This window comes from Schistocerca nitens, chromosome 2, assembly GCF_023898315.1.
Source record: "Schistocerca nitens isolate TAMUIC-IGC-003100 chromosome 2, iqSchNite1.1, whole genome shotgun sequence".
In the NCBI taxonomy this organism is placed as follows: domain Eukaryota; kingdom Metazoa; phylum Arthropoda; class Insecta; order Orthoptera; family Acrididae; genus Schistocerca; species Schistocerca nitens.
In genome coordinates this window covers 454,868,379-454,890,180 of record NC_064615.1, presented here as the reverse complement: position 1 = coordinate 454,890,180, position 21,802 = coordinate 454,868,379, and the positions used below count along the sequence as shown (strand labels likewise).

Below are 21,802 nucleotides of genomic sequence, written 5' to 3'. Positions count from 1 at the left end.
TCACAAGCGTGGTGGGTTAGTCCTACACATCAGTCAGGGGCCTGAAGATGGCGTAAGAAAATTCTGAAACTGTTGTGTAATAAAATAAGGTTGACAATTGACAGCTGAAAGGCGTTTAATTTGACATCCTCAATTAAATTTGCTGTCTACATAAGCAACCAGGATATTTGTACCCTCAGATTTCTGTATTGGTTGATCTCTATGTTGTATGTTACTTTCTTGAAGGGTTCTTTGTAGAGGATGGGATTTCATTTAATGGGTTTTATCTGCGCTGAGCAAGAGAGTGTTTGAAGAAAACCAGTTTGAGGTTTAGGTGAAAACTTCCTCCACAGTGTGTTCAAAACTGTTATTTGACAATTCGTCTGTGAGAGTTGTTGTATCGTCTTCGAAAACGGTAAATTTACTCTTTTTATCAGAATAAAGAGTGAGGCCATTAATGAAAACAAGAAATAGCAGTAGAACTAAAACAGAGCCTTGTGACACACTGCAACAACAGGTGCCCTATATAGATGAGGCAGGTTCTCCAGATGAGCCATTAAGCATAACAGTCTGTTTTATTCCCTTAGAAATGAATGAAGTGATGAACTAACAGTGCAACCTAACGATATTAATTAGTTGTATGACAATTACACGTTACATTATAAATACAAATAAAATGTGTACATAATTTACAAATTTACATACAAGCAGTGTTTATGTTTATAATTTATATAAGTGATCATATCTCCAATAGTGTTGAAGAAATACAAGAGATTTTTTGTGTTCTTGCTATCATCTGTTCAGAAGGACGATGGTTCAACCCTGTGTCTGGCCATCCTGATTCCCTAAATCGCTTAGGGAAGAAGCCATGATGATTGATTCGTTCGAAAAGGCACAGCTGCTTTCCTTTTCCTTCCTTCCCTAATCCGAGCTTGTACACCTTCTCTAATTACCTTGCTCACAATGAGACATTAAAAGCTAATCTCCTTCTTTCTCCACTATCATTCAATCATCAGCATAACGACACTTTCTAGAATGAGTGGCTTGCAATCTCCAGTATACAGATTAAATAGTAGTAGTGATAGAAATGAGCCTTGATGTGGATCATTGTTAAGGGTTGTTTTTGGCACTAGTGGCATTGCCTATAATTACCTGATATGTTCTTCAGTCAACATATTGTTAAGGAGTTATGTTATTCTTCTGTCTGTTATTACAGGTAGACTGCACCCTGTCTCCACATGACATCGTAAACGGCAGACAGATCGATAAATACAGCACAGATCTTGTTTCTGGAAGTCACCATCTATACTAGTTTTCAATCTTTCTAAGTATCACTGTACATATTCTATTATATAACACCATCTGAAATAATCCCCGTATTCTCCTATCAAAACACATCACTATGGCACTTAAGCCATAATAATGTGGGTATCTCACAAGAATTTGATGGTTTATACAATAGAAGGCTTTAGAGAGATCACAGAAGATGTCGACTGGAATTTTGTCAATGGATTCCAATACTTGATTGCTTGTTCAGTAGAAGGACAAGCACGAAATCTAAACTGACTTTTACTGAGAATATTGTGGAAGGCGAGACGACTGATAGTAATTCTATGAGTGAGTTTCTCAAGAATTTTTTAAAGATAGTTGAAAAGGTGATTAGGCGAAGAATTATATCGAAGGAGATTCAGGTTATCACGAATAGCTCCCTCGCTCTCTCTCTCTCTCTAATAGCCTAGACAATACGCTACGATTTGTCTGCGCAGGTAAGATCTGTGTAGTTTATGACATTACTTTTATTGTACTTTCTAGAGTGGTTGGTAAGGAACATATGAAACGCACTTAAGTGCGTCCTCTTTTGCTTTGCTATCCTGCAAATCGTAGCTTGTGTACTTGCAACTTTTCTGACCAGATATGTTTTTCGCTCAGAGACTTGAATAAATTTACTGAAAGTTGTACGTTCCATTTTTGCGCAAATTTTCTGACTTCATTCAACGATTTGTGAGCACAGATTATACGTGCTCAGACAAATTGTAGTGTTTTCCAGGCTGCCAGAGATATATCATTTGGTGATCTATTGAACATCCTTGGGCAAAGCTCTTGCGTTTTTACGCGTAGTAACTGCTTTGAAATTTCAAATCAAAACAAATGTAATAAAATCATTGGCGACTTCGTCGTTTCAGGTTTGTTGTTGTGTGCACTGAAGCATGGAAGACAGTGAGAATGTTATCTCCAGAAATTTGGTCTTTCTCTTCTCCTTGTAGTAAGCTTTCAAGTAAGGTACTGAAGGAAGAAGACGATGCGGAAAAATCCGACGCTATTGTTTCAACTCACCATTTTAATCATATGGTATGGAACAATGTTATTTTTGTTGTTCCGTCTGGAGGTGTTCAGCCACACATCGGAATTGAATTACAACTTACAGATTGATTTATCCGTGTTAAAGTTGCTTACATCCGCGGATGCAGATCGGAGTGAAATTTTGAAGTCAGCATTGTATGATCACCAAGATGTTAATTCACCCAGAAGTTTCTATATTCTTAAATAGGTAGTGAAGTTCTAATCTTCATGATTCTCTACGTATCGTCACTTATTGTGTTGTTTCACACTGCATGTGAATGAATCTGATAAAAATGTTGTGTTAGTAATTTCCACACGTATGCAATCACTAAAAAGCTGTGATCATATTCTGTTGATTTAGATTTTTTGAGAGCCCGTCTGAATAGCAGATTATAGAGTAAACGTATTATCTGTTGAAACAAATGCTAATAACTTAGGGGGGGAAAATTCGGTTTGAGCGAAGCAATGAGCCTGAATTATATACACACAAGCTGGAACGCCGAACATAACTATATGTATGTGGGAGAGGGACGGAAAGTCAAATATCAGTAGATGTTATAATTAACGCAGCGTGACTTGATAACCACATAAGTCCATCAGATACATCTAGATGAATATAAGCCATTTTCATGCTATTCTAGTGTTAGTAAATGGAAAGGGGAGATGTAGGCTAATGAAGATTGTGTCATTCAGTTCTCCGAAAATAGTGATAAAATAGTGGAGCTAATTTTTTACACAAGCTAGTAAATACTGTACGTCCATAGCCTCAAAAAGGATTGTGTTAAGCCTTTTCAAACAGCTAAAATGTGAACAGGATTAGGCGTAAATCAGGGATTCGTTGTATGTACATTTATCTTTTAAGTTTTTTACTTCGTTAGTTTCATGTTCCAGGGGTCATTTGCCTGATTAATTGTAATGATTTGAAACGAGTCATTTTACATTCAAATCGCAAATTAATTTCTAAATATGGCTACATGCTGAACATTTATAAAGTTCCCTCGCCTCCCCCTTCACAGTTAAAATTCCAGCACAGGTTGAACAGTGCGAGAGCCATTGAAAACTTCTGTTTAGATCTCTGTCCCTTTAGTTTTTTAGATGTAATTAAGTGTGTTAGAAAATTGTTAATCTGACCGTGATGGTCAAAAGGTTATGATAAAATGTACGAAGCAGGTACATTCAGTTGTAAAAATAAAAATGTGTAGAACAGAAACATAATAATTCATTCACACTATGCGTATTTTTGTGAAAAGCAAACAGAGGTGAAATTAAGCAGCATCTCATATTTGGGAAAGTTCAACACATAGCAAGAAAGGAAGCCAGTACACAATTCAGAGGAAAAGCTGCAACCAAAAGTTAAAATTACATTAGTAAAATTACTATAAGTTGACATAGTGTGTCATTAGATGTGAAATAAACACTTACCACACATAAAAATTAAATTGAAGGATGAATCAAAAACTGTATGTAACTCTAATACCCATGAAATTAATCAAAATTGTGAATTCCCAGTTATGAGCTGTGGCAGAAATCATAAAATGTTGAAATGATTGCGAGTGTAGACTTTGCCAGCGTATAATGCTGATGAAATATTCTTGGGCTTCCATCTAGGTGGCTATGTTGAAATTCCACAATTTTGCTGCATCTGTCATCATCCTCATGTGAAGCCATCTGGATTGCTGTATTGAAATCCTGCTATGTTTTGATGAGTGTCACTTTCATCATCCTTATGGCAAAGACTCTGCCTGGTGGTGGTGGTGGTGGTGGTGGTGCTGGTGCTGGTGCTGCTGATGATGATGATGACATAGAAATCTCTCAGAATTTCAGTGCAGCCTCCCAGATAGAAACCAACTATGATTTCATGATTGTAATTTTTGGGTACACAGTTACTTTCTTGTTTCATAGATGAGAATTCATGTTAAATTTTATGATGTGGGACATGTCAGCAGAACAGAACACACACACATACATATATATCTCTTTGTTTTTAGATATATTTTTCCCACGTGGAATGTTTCCTTATATAATGTGACTTACCAAACGAAAGCGCTGGCATGTTGATAGATACACAAACATACACACGAAATTCAAGCTTTCGCAACCAACGGTTACTTCATCAGGAAAGAGGGAAGGACAGGGAAAGACGAAAGGATGTGGGTTTTAAGGGAGAGGGTAAGGAGTCATTCCAATCCCGGGAGCGGAAAGACTTACCTTAGGGGGAAAAGAGGACAGGTATACACTCGCGCGCGGGTACACCCCCCCCCCCCCCCCCCCCCCCCCCCCACACACACACACACACACACACACACACACACACACACACACACACACACACACACACACACACACACACACACACACACACACACACACACACACAAAAGACTCATGACACACTGCCCTCATTGTCTGTGTAAATAATGAAAACCACCCCATTGGATAAATACATAAATTTGAAACTTCCTGTACTAAATGGAGGATGAAGTAATACAGTGGCATTTAGGATCATATTTAATAGTTTGTCAGCATTTAATTGTTTATTATGGCCTCAGGTTTTTCCTGCATGAAAGTCCACAGATGGCTTCATCTAACTGAAAGTTGGTGTTCTGGCCGTAACTTTGTGTGGGATAGTTGGATCCACTAAATTTATCAAAACCAGATGTCGGCTTCTGCCCATTAGTAATTATGTGGCTTGTGACATTTTTTGGACTGTAGATTGTGTTAACAGGCTGAACTGTAAAGTGTGCTTATAAGGTAAGTCGAGAGGTGACAATTCATATCTGAGTGAAGCCAATGAATATAAAAATGAAATCTTAGTTGTGGTGGAATACTGCCATTTAGCATAGCCCAAGTCCTATGTTAGATTGAAAGGTGACGATTTGGTTGTTAGTTGGTGAAGTAGTACTGAATACTTAGTCCAGGTAATTTTATATAATTGTCTCAAAATGTTGTTACCATGTGGTGTGCTGCCTGTGGCATACAGATCTTACCAGCTTTCCACCATAATTCAGGTCTCTGGTGGTGGCTTTCCTGCAACTTACCATGCAACTCAGTGTTTTAAGGGTTTCAGTGGGTTGTTGTTCATGTTGCCTTACTTCTACTATAGATGTCACAGGGGGAAAATCTTGTAAGGGTTCAGAAAAATTAAGAATTGTAGCTGTAAGACATTCTGTTAAAGAGCACACTCACTTGCAAACTCAGCAGCTCATGAGCTGCTTGAGCATAGATGGAAAGCTATTTTTTTATCTCAGATAGGTTAAGTCAAATTTCTTCCTTACACAGACGTTTATAATAATTTGTTTTTTATGTGATTTTATGCATGGTGTCACTGTTTTGTCAAGGGTAGTATGTATGGTACTATAAAGTACAAGTATTACACTTCGCTATTTCACTGCAAAAGGGCCAGTACTTTGCTGTGTGGCTAACACTTGTAACTTTTATCTACAGAGATTATAAATTAATAAACAGTGAACATTGCACACTTTCCTCTACACTTAACAGTTTGTGAGTAGAGGAGTAAATTAATGTAATGGTTATTCAAGTTTACAGTGAAATTTTTTCTTCCATTTACATCATCTCATGAGCTGCATGTCTTGCACCTGTGTACGCTCCTTAATTATGCTTCAAATCTCATTAGGCCTAACAAAATATTCAACCTCTTTCCTATCATGTATTCACACTCTATATAAGTCTGTGCAGATATGTAGTGGGTACGATGGAAAGATGTAATTTGTGTAATAAAGATTTTATCACTCTTTGAGTGATATGACAATCTGGCTGAAGTTTTCTAATGAATGTGTAAATGCAGGGCTTCAGGAGTCACTTGAGTGGGTTAATCACACATGGATGTGATTGGGTGAACTACTGAGAGTAATGTACCAGACACACCAAAGATATTTGGGGCAAGGAGTGTAGTAAACCTAATCTCGACCCCCTCAAAGATCTTCTAAAGGTCACCATTGAACTCGACAACAATATTATATGTACAGATTAACTTTGCACTCAATCGAATATGGTGGGACAAATTACTACTTGAGCTGGCAGACATGCAACTACTCATGGACCACAGCCCCCTGCATGATAGGCATATACTAGTGAAGACTGAGGGACAGTACCCTAGCCTCAGACTCCTCTCAGATGGCATCCCTCCAGGCTGTGTAAGGAGGCAGGGACCATGGAGAAATCAGGGTATACACACATCCCCATAACCATCATATTTGAGGTGTCCTGTTCTTCCACTGAAACTGTACCAATGAGGCACACTTCACATTTTGCAAAGCCTGTTGTGTCGCTTGTCAAAGGGAAGCACAAGGGTAAGAGTCTGTTAATTGTTGGTGGTTCAGATGTATGATGGAAAGTGATGCCCCTGATGGAAATACAGCAAGGGGTGGGAAACATCATGCTAGTACAAGCTTTAGCCTGGACACCTCATTCAAAATATTGAAGAGGCCATTCTAGCAGCCAATGGAGGAACAGGGTGCAACCATCTGCTTGATGAGGCACACATTGGAATGAATAAAGCCTGTCATTTGGAGTTGGTATTATGCTTGGATCATTGCAGCAACTGACAAAAAAGACGGAGAACATGAGTGTTGGTCATAGCATTTCAGCAAAGTTCACAATCTGCAGAATTGTCTCTGGTACTGATTATGGACATCTGGTTCTGAATCGAGTGGAAGGTTTGAATAAGAAGTTTCAGAGGTTCTGAGACATGCTAGACTGCAACTTCCTACACACGCACTACATGGTTGAGAACGGTGCCCTCCGGAATAGCTCAGGGTTGCACTACACATCAGAGGCTGGTACACAGGTGGCTGTCTGTATAGGGAGTGTATGCAAATGAGTTTTTGGACTAGGCAACTCTCCATTCATTCCAGAGAAGCCGGTGTAACAATGAAATATCCCAGCCTCTGCCCCCACCCCACCCCCTTAAACACACACACACACACACACACACACGAAGAGATTGAAATCCCAATGCTCACTTGGCAAAGCATTATAAAGTCTCAGAGTTTGAAGCTATGCAGTTAAACTCGTTTAATACACGGTACAGAGAACTGTTTAAAACCTGAAATTGACAGCAGCAAGATTTTTTGGTTAAATGTAAGTGTGTATTGAAAAGATAGACTAATGGGAAATGGAGGCGGCATATTTGTTATGGTAGACAAGGTCTCAGATCCACTGAGACAGAAATTGAAGCTGCATGGCATAAACTTAATTGGATCCTTTTATTGAGAGTCAAGCTCACCCACAGATGTAAGCAAAAACTGTATAGAATCCTTAACTCTCCCCATAAATATGTTCTCATTCACATTGCCATTACTGAAAGAGACTTTAATCATCCAACAATCATTTGGAATAATTGCAGTCTTGTACATGGTGCATGTGCAAGACATACTGTGAAACAGCACTGAATGCCTTCTCTGAAAACTACCTGGTACAGATAGTGTATAAACCTGGTCATGATGGGATTGTATAGGGTCTGCTGGTAACAAACAGACCAGACCTATTTGAGGATGCCTGTATGGAAATGTTATCAGTAACCCTGAGGTAGAATGAAAACTCATTACCAAAGTACAAAGGGCCAGTAAAACAAATAGAAAGAGTTGCGTGTTCTGTAAATTGGATAATGTGAAAGCCATATCATATGACAAAGATAACTCAGACCATTAACTTCATGGCAGGTGCATGTAGGGAAATTGTTCCTCAACTTTAAAAGAATGGCATCCAAGCATTGGGCAGTTATGTACCTAGAACAATATTAGGAGAAGAATAGATGGCTACTCACTGTAAAGATGACTCATTGAGTTGCAGACAAGCACAATGGAAAGACTGTTACACATTATAGCCTTTTGCCATAGCCTTCTTCAGCAAAAGACACGTCCACAATCGCACAAGCAAGCACACCTCACACACACAAAACATCTTTACTGTGTTTAGCAATCCATGTCCTTCTTTGTTGTTGGTATTCCAACCTGGAGTTTCCATTGTTTGATTTTACTTAGAACAACAGTTCATTATGGGTGGGATCTTGTGCTCAATAGTCACCGTAAAGAAACAGAGCTGCTACTTAATAGGTGTAAAATAAAGTGTAGAACTGTAGATAGGAGATTCTGAATGGAATGTGTTTGGCTGTCAAATGGACAGCATCTGAAGCCTGTAATGGCTGTCATAGTGTAATCTTATCAAAAGATGCCAACCAGCGTGTGTTCCAAAAATGTGGGTGATATGTAACACAACTTATGATTTTTGCTTTTCACATCAGATTCTGAAAGCTATGGATTGAGGAAATCAGGTGAATGCTGTATTTCTTGATTACCGAAAGGCATTAGACTCTGTGCCACATCATGATTTATTAATAAAATTAACATGTGGATATCAGGTGAAATTTGTGACTGGGTTGAGGATTTCTTTGTATGGTGGACCTTCTGTGTTGTCTAGGATAAATAATTTAAATAGGAATAGAAGTAGAAGTAATTTCAGATGTGCCAAAAGGAAGTGTATTGGGACCCATACTGTACATGTTGTGTATTGATGATGTAGACAACATTAATAACAACCTCAGATTTTTGCAGGTGATACAGTTGTCCATAATGAAATACTGCTTGAAAAGAGCTGCACCATTGTCAAGACAGATAGTGATAAGATTTTGAAGTTTTGCAAAGATTTAGAATTTGCTTTAAATATACAGATATAGTGGGAATTAGTGAAGTTCGGTGGCAGGAGGAACAAGACTTTTGGTCAGGTGATTACAGGGTTATAAATACAAAATCAAATAGGGGTAATGCAGGAGTAGGTTTAATAATGAATAAAAAAAATAGGAGTGCGGGTTAGCTACTACAAACAGCATAGTGAACGCATTATTGTGGCCAAGATAGACACAAAGCCCATGCCTACTACAGTAGTACAAGTTTATATGCCAACTAGCTCAGCAGATGATGAAGAAATTGATGAAATGTATGACGAGATAAAAGAAATTATTCAGGTAGTGAAGGGAGACGAAAATTTAATAGTCATGGGTGACTGTAATTCGTCAGTAGGAAAAGGGAGAGAAGGAAACATAGTAGGTGAATATGGATTGGGGGGAAGAAATGAAAGAGGAAGCCGCCTTGTAGAATTTTGCACAGAGCATAACTTAATCATAGCTAACACTTGGTTCAAGAATCATAAAAGAAGGTTGTATACCTGGAAGGTAGGTGGTTAGTGTTTAACGTCTCGTCGACAACGAGGTCATTAGAGACGGAGCCCAAGCTCGGGTTAGGGAAGGATTGGGAAGGAAATCGGCCGTGCCCTTTCAAAGGAACCATCCCGATACCTGGAAGAATCCTGGAGATACTAAAAGGTATCTGATAGATTATATAATGGTAAGACAGAGATTTAGGAACCAGGTTTTAAATTGTAAGACATTATATAATGGTAAGACAGAGATTTAGGAACCAGGTTTTAAATTGTAAGACATTTCCAGGGGCAGATGTGGATTCTGACCACAATCTATTGGTTATCAACTGCAGATTGAAACTGAAGAAATTGCAAAAAGGTGGGAATTTAAGGAGATGGGACCTGGATAAACTGAAAGAACCAGAGGTTGTAAAGAGTTTCAGGGAGAGCATAAGGGAACAATTGACAGGAATGGGGGAAAGAAATACAGTAGAAGAAGAATGGGTAGCTCAGAGGGATGAAGTAGTGAAGGCAGCAGAGGATCAAGTAGGTAAAAAGACGAGGGCTAATAGAAATCCTTGGGTAACAGAAGAAATATTGAATTTAATTGATGAAAGGAGAAAATATAAAAATGCAGTAAATGAAGCAGGCAAAAAGGAATACAAACGTCTCAAAAATGAGATCGACAGGAAGTGCAAAATGGCTAAGCAGGGATGGCTAGAGGACAAATGTAAGGATGTAGAGGCTTGTCTCACTAGGGGTAAGATAGATACTGCCTACAGGAAAATTAAAGAGACCTTTGGAGAGAAGAGAACCACTTGTATGAATATCAAGAGCTCAGATGGCAACCCAGTTCTAAGCAAAGAAGGGAAGGCAGAAAGGTGGACGGAGTATATAGAGGGTTTATACAAGGGCGATGTACTTGAGGACAATACTATGGAAATGGAAGAGGATGTAGATGAAGACGAAATGGGAGATAAGATACTGCGTGAAGAGTTTGACAGAGCACTGAAAGACCTGAGTTGAAACAAGGCCCCGGGAATAGACAACATTCCATTAGAACTACTGATGGCCTTGGGAGAGCCAGTCATGACAAAACTCTACCATCTGGTGAGTAACATGTATGAGACAGGCGAAATACCCACAGACTTCAAGAAGAATACAATAATTCCAATCCCAAAGAAAGCAGCTGTTGACAGATGTGAAAATTACCGAACTATCAGTTTAATAAGTCACAGCTGCAAAATACTAACGCGAATTCTTTACAGACGAATGGAAAAACTGGTAGAAGCGGACCTCGGGGAAGATCAGTTTGGATTCTGTGGAAATGTTGGAACACGTGAGGCAATACTAACCTTAAGACTTATCTGGCAGTTATAAGAGTCGAGGGGCATGAAAGGGAAGCAGGGGTTGGAAAAGGAGTGAGACAGGGTTGTAGCCTCTCCCTGATGTCATTCAATCTGTATATTGAGCAAGCAGTAAAGGAAACAAAAGAAAAATTCGGAGTAGGTATTAAAATTCATGGAGAAGAAATAAAAACTTTGAGGTTCGCCGATGACATTGTAATTCTGTCAGAGACAGCAAAGGACTTGGAAGAGCAGTTGAACGGAATGGACAGTGTCTTGAAAGGAGGATATAAGATGAACATCAACAAAAGCAAAACGAGGATAATGGAATGTAGTCAAATTAAATCGGGTGATGCTGAGGGAATTAGATTAGGAAATGAGACACTTAAAGTAGTAAAGGAGTTTTGCTATTTAGGGAGTAAAATAACTGATGATGGTCGAAGTAGAGAGGATATAAAATGTAGACTGGCAATGGCAAGGAAATCGTTTCTGAAGAAGAGAAATTTGTTAACATCGAGTATAGATTTAAGTGTCAGGAAGTCGTTTCTGAAAGTATTTGTATGGAGTGTAGCCATGTATGGAAGTGAAACATGGATGATAAATAGTTTGGACAAGAAGATAATAGAAGCTTTCGAAATGTGGTGCTACAGAAGAATGCTGAAGATAAGGTGGGTAGATCACGTAACTAATGAGGAGGTATTGAATAGGATTGGGGAGAAGAGAAGTTTGTGGCACAACTTGACTAGAAGAAGGGATCGGTTGGTAGGACATGTTTTGAGGCATCAAGGGATCACAAATTTGGCATTGGAGGGCAGCGTGGAGGGTAAAAATCGTAGAGGGAGACCAAGAGATCAATACACTAAGCAGATTCAGAAGGATGTAGGTTGCAGTAGGTACTGGGAGATGAAGAAGCTTGCACAGGATAGAGTAGTATGGAGAGCTGCATCAAACCAGTCTCAGGACTGAAGACCACAACAACAACAACAAATACAGAAAAGTAAAATTGTGCAACTGCTCAAAATACAGAATAGTAACGTACGTAGCAGTAATATCAATGAGTCACAGTCAGAATCATTTAACTCACAGATATGTGACTGTAACAATTTTAATGGATATGAAATGAAGTGATCACATAGGCTCACAATCAGCAGGTGGCAGACTTCAGTTCATTGGCAAGGTACTGGGAAAATGCAGTCAGTGAAGGAGACTGCCTACAAAACACATTTGCATCTGATCTTGCATCAAAGCTTGGATTTGATCTCAGAAGAACTGTGTCATGTACATGCCTATGTAACAGCTGGTCTCGCTTCTGTTTTCTGGGAGTGTGCTGAAGGTATAATTTTGGTAAAATCGGACTGGATCCATCAAAGCTCTAACACAGTGCAAGTTGCAAAGTTTGACCACCTGGCTAATCTGCCACAGCAAGAAATGTGTTTTAAATTTTCTGTTCTTAATTTAACAAATAGGGATCTTAAGAAACATGAAAATAATTGGTTTAGGAAAGTCCTTGAATTTTTCTCCTACACTGAAGCCCTTATCATTAACGTCTGTTATTGGAGGAATTGAAAAAGCCTCCAGAAAACTTTGTGGTGACACTGATGAAAAAAATAAGGTGTAAAGCATGCCAGGCACTAACAACAAAATGGTATCATAGCCTCATCTGTGATAGCTTCCTTTTGTAATCTCTATAATGATTCCAAACATTGGTTCTTCCTGCAGATGAAGGTAATTCACCTTTTTTGCTACCAAGAGACATCTACATAAAGAAGACGTACAACTTATTTGAGCACACAATATAAAGTTGCCAAGGACCCCATGTCACATGCTCAAATGAAAACTGCTTCACTTCTGGACTAGAGCTGTCTACCCAAGGAGGTCACCAACAGTCTGAAGGGATGCAGCTCTGTGCCTCCCAGATCATATGGTCTTCCAAAGGTCCACAAAGTTATACAGAAACAAAAAAGTGGTTCAGAACAAAATGGAAGTCATAAACCATCCTTGGAACAGATACTAAACCAGCAGTGAGTAACTTACATGCCACTGCTTAGAGATTGACTAAATATCATTATTGGGACCTTTTATGGGTTATTATGAAACAACTCTGATTTACTGGTTAGTTTTGACATCATCTTCTTATTTATTGAACTCTACCTATTGCTAATTCTGTCCTTGATTAGCTGCAAGCTTGAGGAAGACATAACTGCATTATTAAAGCATCATGCACTAACCTCCACTTGCCTTGTTTTGGTAACTGATATTTTGAACAGATCAATGGTATTGCCATGGGTAGCCATCTCATACTCGTGGTATTTAATTTAGTCATGAAAGATTTTATAGAAAAGGTGTTCAACTCTGCTTTTTAAAACAGATAATGTTCTGGAGATGTCTCACTGCTTGTCACCATGGCGAGGATAAATTGATGGAATTTCTTGAGCATCTTTACTCCATTCATGGAAATGTCAGAGATATCATGGAATGGGAATTGAATGGCTGTGTATCAATTTTGGATGTCTTAGTTCAACATGAGGAGGATGGATTTCTAATGCATTGCATGTACAGTAACCCTGACCGCAATGATTGAATTGCCACCATCCTTCACAAACCATGAGCATACTTTAATACCTGGAGACTATGAAGAGTTAAGCTGATAGCCTACAGGATGAACTAGTACATTCTGTTGGAACATCAAATTAAGAGAACCATGCAAGCAGAAACACTAGACTGACCAAAGGAAGAGCAAGAAGAAATTGATGTATAGTCTATGACATTTATGTTGTGTGTGGAAGATGTTTCTTTAAAATTGTCAGAAAAATGAAAAAGCATAAAATAGATGTGATCTTCTGCCCATTGGTGAAGGCGGCAACTCTTCTAGACTGATCTGCTTTCAAACATGGGTATTTATGAAATTCATTGCCAGTGTGGTAAAAGCTACATAGGACAAACAGTACACACTACAAGAATGGCACATTGGACACCAGTGACACACCCACCTGCTACAGCCTAACAAATCTGCAGTGGCTGAACACTGTTTTTCCATTGTCCATTCAGTGGGTTATGGGAAAGTTAAGCCTCATCCTACTGGCATTCATTGGTCAAGTCAGCTGTGGAAATGCAGTTAGCAGACAACTTGCACAACCAGGTTGAGGGTTTACAGCTCAACAAATTATGGAAACTGCTCATTCACGTCTACACTCTCAGAGGACTTACAGTTAGAATCTTTGCTGCCTGGTGTTTCAACACATATGAAATATTTTAATAATTAACTATGGAATTCATAAGCTCTGTGCATTCGCTGACTCAGCTCTTTGTATATTTTATTCTTAGATGCGTAAGGTTTTATCTGTGACATACTCTTGTTGCTGACAGTCTTTATTTATGACATATACACTACAGCTTGATGCGTGGAAGGAAATAATGAAAAGGTATGGATTAAAAATAACTGAAGATAAGAGTGAAGTAACGGTATTTGGAAGAGAGAAAGAGATCAACGGAAATATTACCTTGAATGAAGAACCACTCAAAGTGGTAGAAAGTTTCACTTATTTAGGGAGTGAAATACCTACGGATGGAAGAATAACTAACGAAATTAATAGGAGGTTACAGAAGGGAGGCAATTTCTACGAAACAATAAAACACCTGATTCGGAATAATGAAGTTTCAGAAAGAGCAAAACTCCTTATGTATAAGAATTATTACATCCCTATTGTCACCTATGGTGGAGAAACATGGACAATGACAGAAAGGGACTGGAGCAGGGGAAATGAAATTTCTCAGAGCAGTTAAGGGAAAAACAAGAATGGACAGGGTAAGGAATGTAGAGATTAGAAAGGACCTTAATCAAGAAAGTATGAGAGAAGAAATTGAAAGAAAGAGATTCAGATGGTATGGGCATGTTAAAAGGATGCATGGGCAGAGACTCTGCAAAATTTATAAAGAACTAAAGATGGATGGTAAAAGACCTAGAGGGCGCCCAAGAACACGGTGGAAAATGGGAGTGAGAATATCTGTAGAAAGGAGAGGTGTGACCTGGCAGCAAGTGGAGAAAGAAAAATGGTGGGAGGACCGTGCCAAATGGAGAGGACTCATCAGCATCCAGACCCGGCAGTAGCTGGAGCAGGATTCGGATATAGATAGACAGACACATTTACTCCACAGTATTGTATCAAGTTGTTTTATTATTGTATCAAGTGATTTTATTTCTATCACAGACTCACCTTGAAAATGGCTGTATGATTATCAGGCAAAGCATCAGAAGGAGAAATAACAATGTCCTAGATGCATGCCCGAAAAGTGATAGAATAACATTGCTCAAGTTTGTGGGATCCATACCATATAGAACTAATGGGCATATTGATTTTATTCAAGGAATGATAGCACAAATTGTTACAAGTTTGTTTCACTTATGTAAGAGTGTCACATAAATGCTGAAAAGTCTGAATTGCCAGACTCTCGAAGATTCGTGGAAGTTATCCTTTGAGTGCTTACATACAAGGTTTCATGAGTTAGTGTTAGGTGAAGAAATATACTTCAGCCCCTTATGTGTCACTCCTGTAGGGACAGCAAAGACAAGATTGGATTAATTACAGTGCATTCTTCTCATGCTCCATGTATGATTGGAATGGGAAGAAACCCTGACATCGGCTGCAATGCTAAATACTGTGTGTCATGCACATCACTATTCTTTGTAAGATATGAATGAATGTAGATGTAGCAGTAGATTGATGTCACCTGTCATGTAGTCACATCACACATAACTTGGTCTACATCTAAATATTTCCAGTAATGGATTACTTGTATGAACCTGTAGAACAATATTGTCTGTCCAGTCCCTGTGATGTCCAATATTTTAACCAGGTATTTTGTCCAATGTGTACAAAAGGTCCCAAGGATAACCAAACAGATAGGGGTGCTTTCATTTCAGCATTTGCAGGAAATGCCATCCAAGAAAAATGTACAAGTATGTACTGAGAACTTATGTCCTGCCACCATTAGGTGTTTCAGATGTTTACACTTTGGTCATGTCATCCTGCTGTACGGCAAACTCAAAATGCAGAAACTGTGGATGATCACTCCATGAAGGTCATCCTTGTGAAGAACTGCTTTTGTGTGGCAGTTGTACTGAACACAGTTCTTCATGTTCAACTGTTTGCCCAGTATTTGAAAAGACAAGAAAATATAGACTATGTATCACTTGACCGCCTGTCATATACCGAGGCAAGAAAAAAATATGAACACCTGCATCCTGTTGATATGATGACCAATTATGCTAAAGTTACTGATTTCATTTGCCCCACCCGCCCACCTCAATTTTTGCAAACCAGATACACTACCACCCTCTACTCTCATGGTTCCAGTGACACCATCTTCGGGAACAATTACCCACACCCAGCCAGAGAAGCTTCCTCCTGCAGCATATATCTATGACAGAGCTTCCTCTCAGGACCCCGGTTCCTGGAAACCCACATATCAGAGGCCCAACACTAGCCACCAGCTAAAATAACCATGACCTGTGGGTCTTAGAGCTGGCTACTGATCTGTGTCTATGACTACAATGGACAAGCCCCTCACAAGAATCGCGGCCACCAAATGTTGCAAATAATGTTGGGGAAGAAAAGTATAAGAATTGGAAGAAGGCTACTCTGGTGACCCCAGAGGCACAAAGCACCCCCCCCCCCCCCTCACACACCATTGGATTATGAGCAAATATTCACTGATATTATCCCACCTACACCAGTGACAGGCAGTGGTTCTGGTACATGACTGGGCCTTTTAGCCTCTTGACACCTAACCAGAACACCTTCAATTTGATGATCCAATGGAATTGTAATGGATACCACTGTCACTGGGCAGAACTGCAACAGTTAATTTCCTTTTATTCTACAGTCTGCATCACCCCGCAAGAAACTTACTTGATTGATGACCATTCCCTAATGCCTTGTGGTTACTGTGCATTCTGTCAGAATTGTACTGGCACCAGGAGGGCAACTGAACTAGCCTGTTTATTGGTTCGCACAGATGCCATCAGCGAGTGTATTCTCCTCCGTAACACATTGGAAGTAATAGCAGTGTGAGTGAAAACTACCCCAGTGATCACTGTTTGTAACATTTATGTACTTTGTGGCAGGGCATTTACTTCCCTTGAGATAACCACCTTAATCCAAAATACCCCTGCCCTTTCTCCTACTTGAGGATTTCAATGTGCATCACCCCCATGTGGAAGTATCACTTCCATCTGGGAGAGGCCATCTGATTGATCAGCTTTTGTTTGATCCGTGCCTCCTCAGTAATGGTACTCCTACCCATTTCAGTGTCCTTCGTGGCACATTTTCATCTATCGACCTTACAATCTCTTTCCCCCAATCTCGTGGCTTCACTACTTTGGTTGCTCCAGAATGACCTTTGCAACATTGACCATTTACCAGTGATCCTATCACTTCTTTGTTAGTGCGTGATGGGCCAATTACCTCGATGGACCCTTCGAAGAGCGAAGTGGCTCTGCTGTCACTTCTGTCTCCTCTCTGTTAATTGCATTGACAAGGTTGTGGGTGACATCTCTGATGCAATCCTTGCACCTCCGGAACTGATATTCCTCTTTCTACTGGCACACTCCAAGGCCAGTCACTCCTGAAATGGACCAAAGACATTAGAAGAGCTGTTTAGGACTGGTGTAGGGCCCTGCAACGTCTCAAGCAGCATCCTTCATAGGCTGGCATGCCCACTTTTAAGCCATGTCACACTAGGGATCACAAATTAAGCTCAGAAGGAAGGAATTCTAGGAACACTATGTCTCTTCCTTGGAAATGTGCGCCTCTTTCTTCCAGGCATGGTTCATAGTCTGTAGCCTTCTGGGCGGCGAAAGATTAACACCTTTTCCGGGTCTTTGTCCTTTAGGGTGGTTATTGTACTGATGTGTCGGTTCTTACTGAACACCTTGTGACCTACTTTACAACAGAATTGATGACCCCTTCGTACCCTGCTACCTTTCTAACCCAGAAATGATAAGTTGAAGACATCCCCACCAACAGGTGACATATATCATGAACATTTGACTGACTGGGAACTGATGTAGGCTCTTGACTCGTCTTGCAATATGGCCCCAGGCCTTGGTTGACTGCATTATCAGAATATGGCCCCAGGCCTTGGTTGACTGCATTATCAGGTGATTGAACATCTGAATGTTACTTGAAAGCCATGTACTGAGAGTTTTCAGTGATTTCCGGCTTGAAAATGTTTTCCCTTTTTAGTAGCAAGATATTATCATTGCCCCAATCCTTAAGGCAGGAAAAAACCCAACGTCTGTTGAGAGCTACCAATGTGCTCTGCAAAGTGCTTGAAAGCATGGTTGCCCACCGATTAAGCTGTGTTCTTGAATCTCGGGGCCTTTCGTCCCTCTATCAGTGACTATCCAACTGACTATCTGGTTAGGTTGGAAATGGGAGACCATTCTTTTTCTAAATGCCTACTCTTCATCGCAGTCTACATAAGGTTCGTGATTTTCCTTTGCGCCATAACATTTTATTTAACCTCCATCAGTGGGATGTTCAAGGCTAGCTACTGATTTGTAATCATTAGTTTTTATCCCACTGGTTGTTCTGGGTTTGAGTTGGCACTTCACTCAGCTCTCGACAGGTCCAAGAGAACAGCAAACACTGTGCTGAGTGTCAGTCTTCCTGATTGCAATCAGTGGGCTAGTGACCTCTGCTGGGTCACTGGTCACTTCCACACTAATTGTCGGTTATTTTGTATTTGATACAGCTCCTACTCCATAGCCAGTTCCAAGGCACCACCTGCAGGGCCTATGCTTGGACCCTTTGCCATGGTTTCCACTTCTCTCCTGCAAAAATGCAGGTCATGGATTTCTGTTGTCTTACCACAAACTGGTCTGATCCCGAACTCTATATGGATACCCAGCACTTGACTAGGCTGCCCCATATTCATCAACTAAAGACTAGCTGAATGCAAAAGCTTAACACTCTATGCTTACTTGTCCACACCTCTTGGTGTGTGATTCACATTACCCTTCCCTGTATTTACCAGTCTCTGGTCTCATCTTGACTAAACTACATTTGACAGGTTTATGGCTCAGTGGTACCTTCAGCTTTGAAATGGTCAGACCCAGGTCTGATGGGCTACTGGTGCCTTCTGGACTAATCCTGTAGCGAGTCTCCATGCTGAAGCAGGACTCTTCCCTCTTCAGTGGTGGCAGTTTCAACTGTTGCTCATTTAGTCAGTCACCATCCAACAATTTCTTTGTCATCCAACTTAGCACATTTTTTTATACACAAGTGACATTGACCCCCTGACACCTATCCTTTGGTGGGGTTACCAGTTGGAATGCACCTCGCAACCCTCTTCTGGGATCTCTGCTTAACCCCCTCAGAGGCACACAAACAGTGTTATGAAGCATCTTCCTCCTGCTGAGGGGTGCTTAGCAGGCAGTACAATGACTTGGGGGTGATCTGTACCTGTTTCCTGGTGCTATGGCCTTGGCTCCAAGCAGTTGTTTAGTTCCTTCCATTACAGTTTTTCCTTCCAAGAAAAATCTAGTCTGCAAATTTCCGTGGAAAACTGTCTGTAACAGAAGCACTGATTTGTTTACAATTTTTTACACTTGCTGTCCCATACTTCACTCAAGTGACACTATTTACACAACCACCAAGTCTCTGTGTTCTTATTTGCACTATTTTCACTTCAACTCATCTAGTCCTGTTAGCAGCTGCACCATTTCGTATCATGGGGAAGGGTTGGGACAAGGAAGGCATTTTATTTCAACCCACTTATTATTTGCATCTTGAAATTCATATCTTCCACATTCTCATATTACGTACACCATATACCTATAATAATTTGAATAAAATTCTCACATATAACATTGTCATATCTTGCATTTACACTGACAGTATTACATCCTCTCTGGCACAAAATAGTACTATCAGGCACTCCATGCCTTGTACACTTTTCACTACCTTATATGCATACTATCATGTTAGGCTGGTACTACACTATCAAATTTCTTTGCCAAAGATTTGATCAAAGATATGATGAAATATTTGTCAAATTTATTTGGTAAAAATCTTTGACATGGCGCTAAAATGGGATATTACACTGTCATCATATTTTTCGTCAAACTTCGAGATGGCTGACAACAACTTGTTATTAACCACAGCAGTTGCATGTACCACAATTGCAATGTGTGTACATGTGGAAGAGAAGCGGGGGAAAAAAAAGGAAACGTACCTGGGTGAAGCCATGGGTTTTACAACGAGACGTAAAAGCATTCAACAAAACTTGTTATGTGAGCTTGTAGTGGAGGACGTCAAGTCGTACGTAAATTACTTAAGAATGGATGAGCATACATTTCAGTATTTTCTCAGTGAAGTGAATCCTCATATCACAAAGCACAATACTCACTTAAGAACTGCTATATCTGCAGAAGACAGGCTCACTGTAACACTCAGATTCCTTGCTACGGGAGAAAGTTGGGTTAGGTTAGGTCTCGAATCTCCTTAATCTGTTTTTGTATTCAGAATGCCTCACATTGTAAAACACCTCATCAGCTTCATACATCTCTCTTAATTTTGTAGTTGTCTGTACACACAAATTGTATTTACCGGCCATGTTTATAAACACACTACAGATGACAGAATGCTGCAGCGATGCTAGCACTCCACGTGGTAACATGTCACATTGCAGTGAACAGAAGACAAGTAACTTTTATGATCAAATCTACAGTGAAGCCCTAGATTTGATCAAATTTATTTGACGACAGACGAGATTTGACAAAATGTCCTATTACACCATCAAACTTCTTTGACAAAAATATTTGACATATCAACTTGGACAAAGAAATTTGATAGTGTAATACAGACCGTACCTTGTAGTATGGTCTAACAAATAATGAAAACTGTCTGCGAAAGGAAGGAAGTCAGTGGCAGCATTATTGTTGCATTCTCAGTTGTATCGATCAGGAAGAACTCTGAACACAACTATTGCACCTTTCATTCTCACAGCTCATCAGTAAACACCCATAATACATCATCATCAAATTCCTCATGATACTTCATAATGAAGCTCAATATCCAAACTGACAGCTCGCTCTCATTCTGAGAGAATAGTAGTAGTCCAGTGGCCCCACTTCACCAAGATGTCAGATGCCGCAGACTTACTTCCTAGGTCATAGTCACTTTTTAACTACCCTCCCATGCCCATAATAAACCTTTGAAAAACTTCATAATATCTTCTCTAATACCTTACATGTTCTCCCATAACAAGTAATTTCTACAGACATTGCTGTCAGATTTACTCCTATTATGTGCAATGTATCCTGGCTGAGTGGGAGTAGTTTAATTGATATTGTCATCATGTTTAACAATCATCTCACATCATATTGTTACTTTGGCTCAGTGTTGCATAGCGTATAGATGGGTAATCTGAACAATTCAATCCCATTGTGACACTCGGACCATGCTGAGCTACCACTGATTACATCTGTCTTATTATCTACCTTCTATCTGGTAATCAAATCACATTCACAACTCACAGTTTCCCACATCTAAGCCATGTTCACTCCTGGCCTTGCCTTGTGTAATACTTCTTTTTTAATGGCAAACCCAACAAATTACCTTGTGAAACTTTTTGCACAGGACTCTGTGCCCTGGTAAATAAGATTGAGTACATGTCACAAGTATTAAAGGCTTGGCTCTCAACCATTACTAAACACAACTGAGTCAGAAACTGACATAGTGGAAAATAAGGATACAAGGATATAAAGATACCAGAATATAAGGATCCCTCTAGTAAAATTTGAAGCCTGAGCTGCTACTTACATATGTTGCCGTCGTAGTTGAGTCACAATTTGCAGACTTCTATTATCAGAATGAAGCATACCTTCTTCCTCTCCAGACTATTCCACTTTTTACTTCAGAATGTAGCAGATAACAAGTAGCTTCAGAGAAATAAGAAAGAAATGTAAAACAAGTACT

General features: G+C 39.7%; 1 protein-coding gene across 4 annotated transcripts in view; it reads left to right on the top strand.

The window, feature by feature from the left end:
• Positions 1-2,112: 2,112 nt before the first annotated feature.
• LOC126236337 (ribonuclease P protein subunit p40-like) overlaps positions 2,113-21,802 on the top strand; it is a 262,934-nt gene continuing 243,244 nt past the window's right edge. For 2 of the 4 annotated variants that reach the window (XM_049945562.1, XM_049945560.1), the window contains exon 1: positions 2,113-2,328. In XM_049945562.1, the coding sequence (XP_049801519.1) occupies positions 2,203-2,328 (126 nt within the window). In that variant the 5' untranslated portion in view covers positions 2,113-2,202. The remainder of the gene's footprint in view (positions 2,329-21,802) is intronic. The other 2 variants (XM_049945563.1, XM_049945561.1) reach the window with 2 other exon arrangements.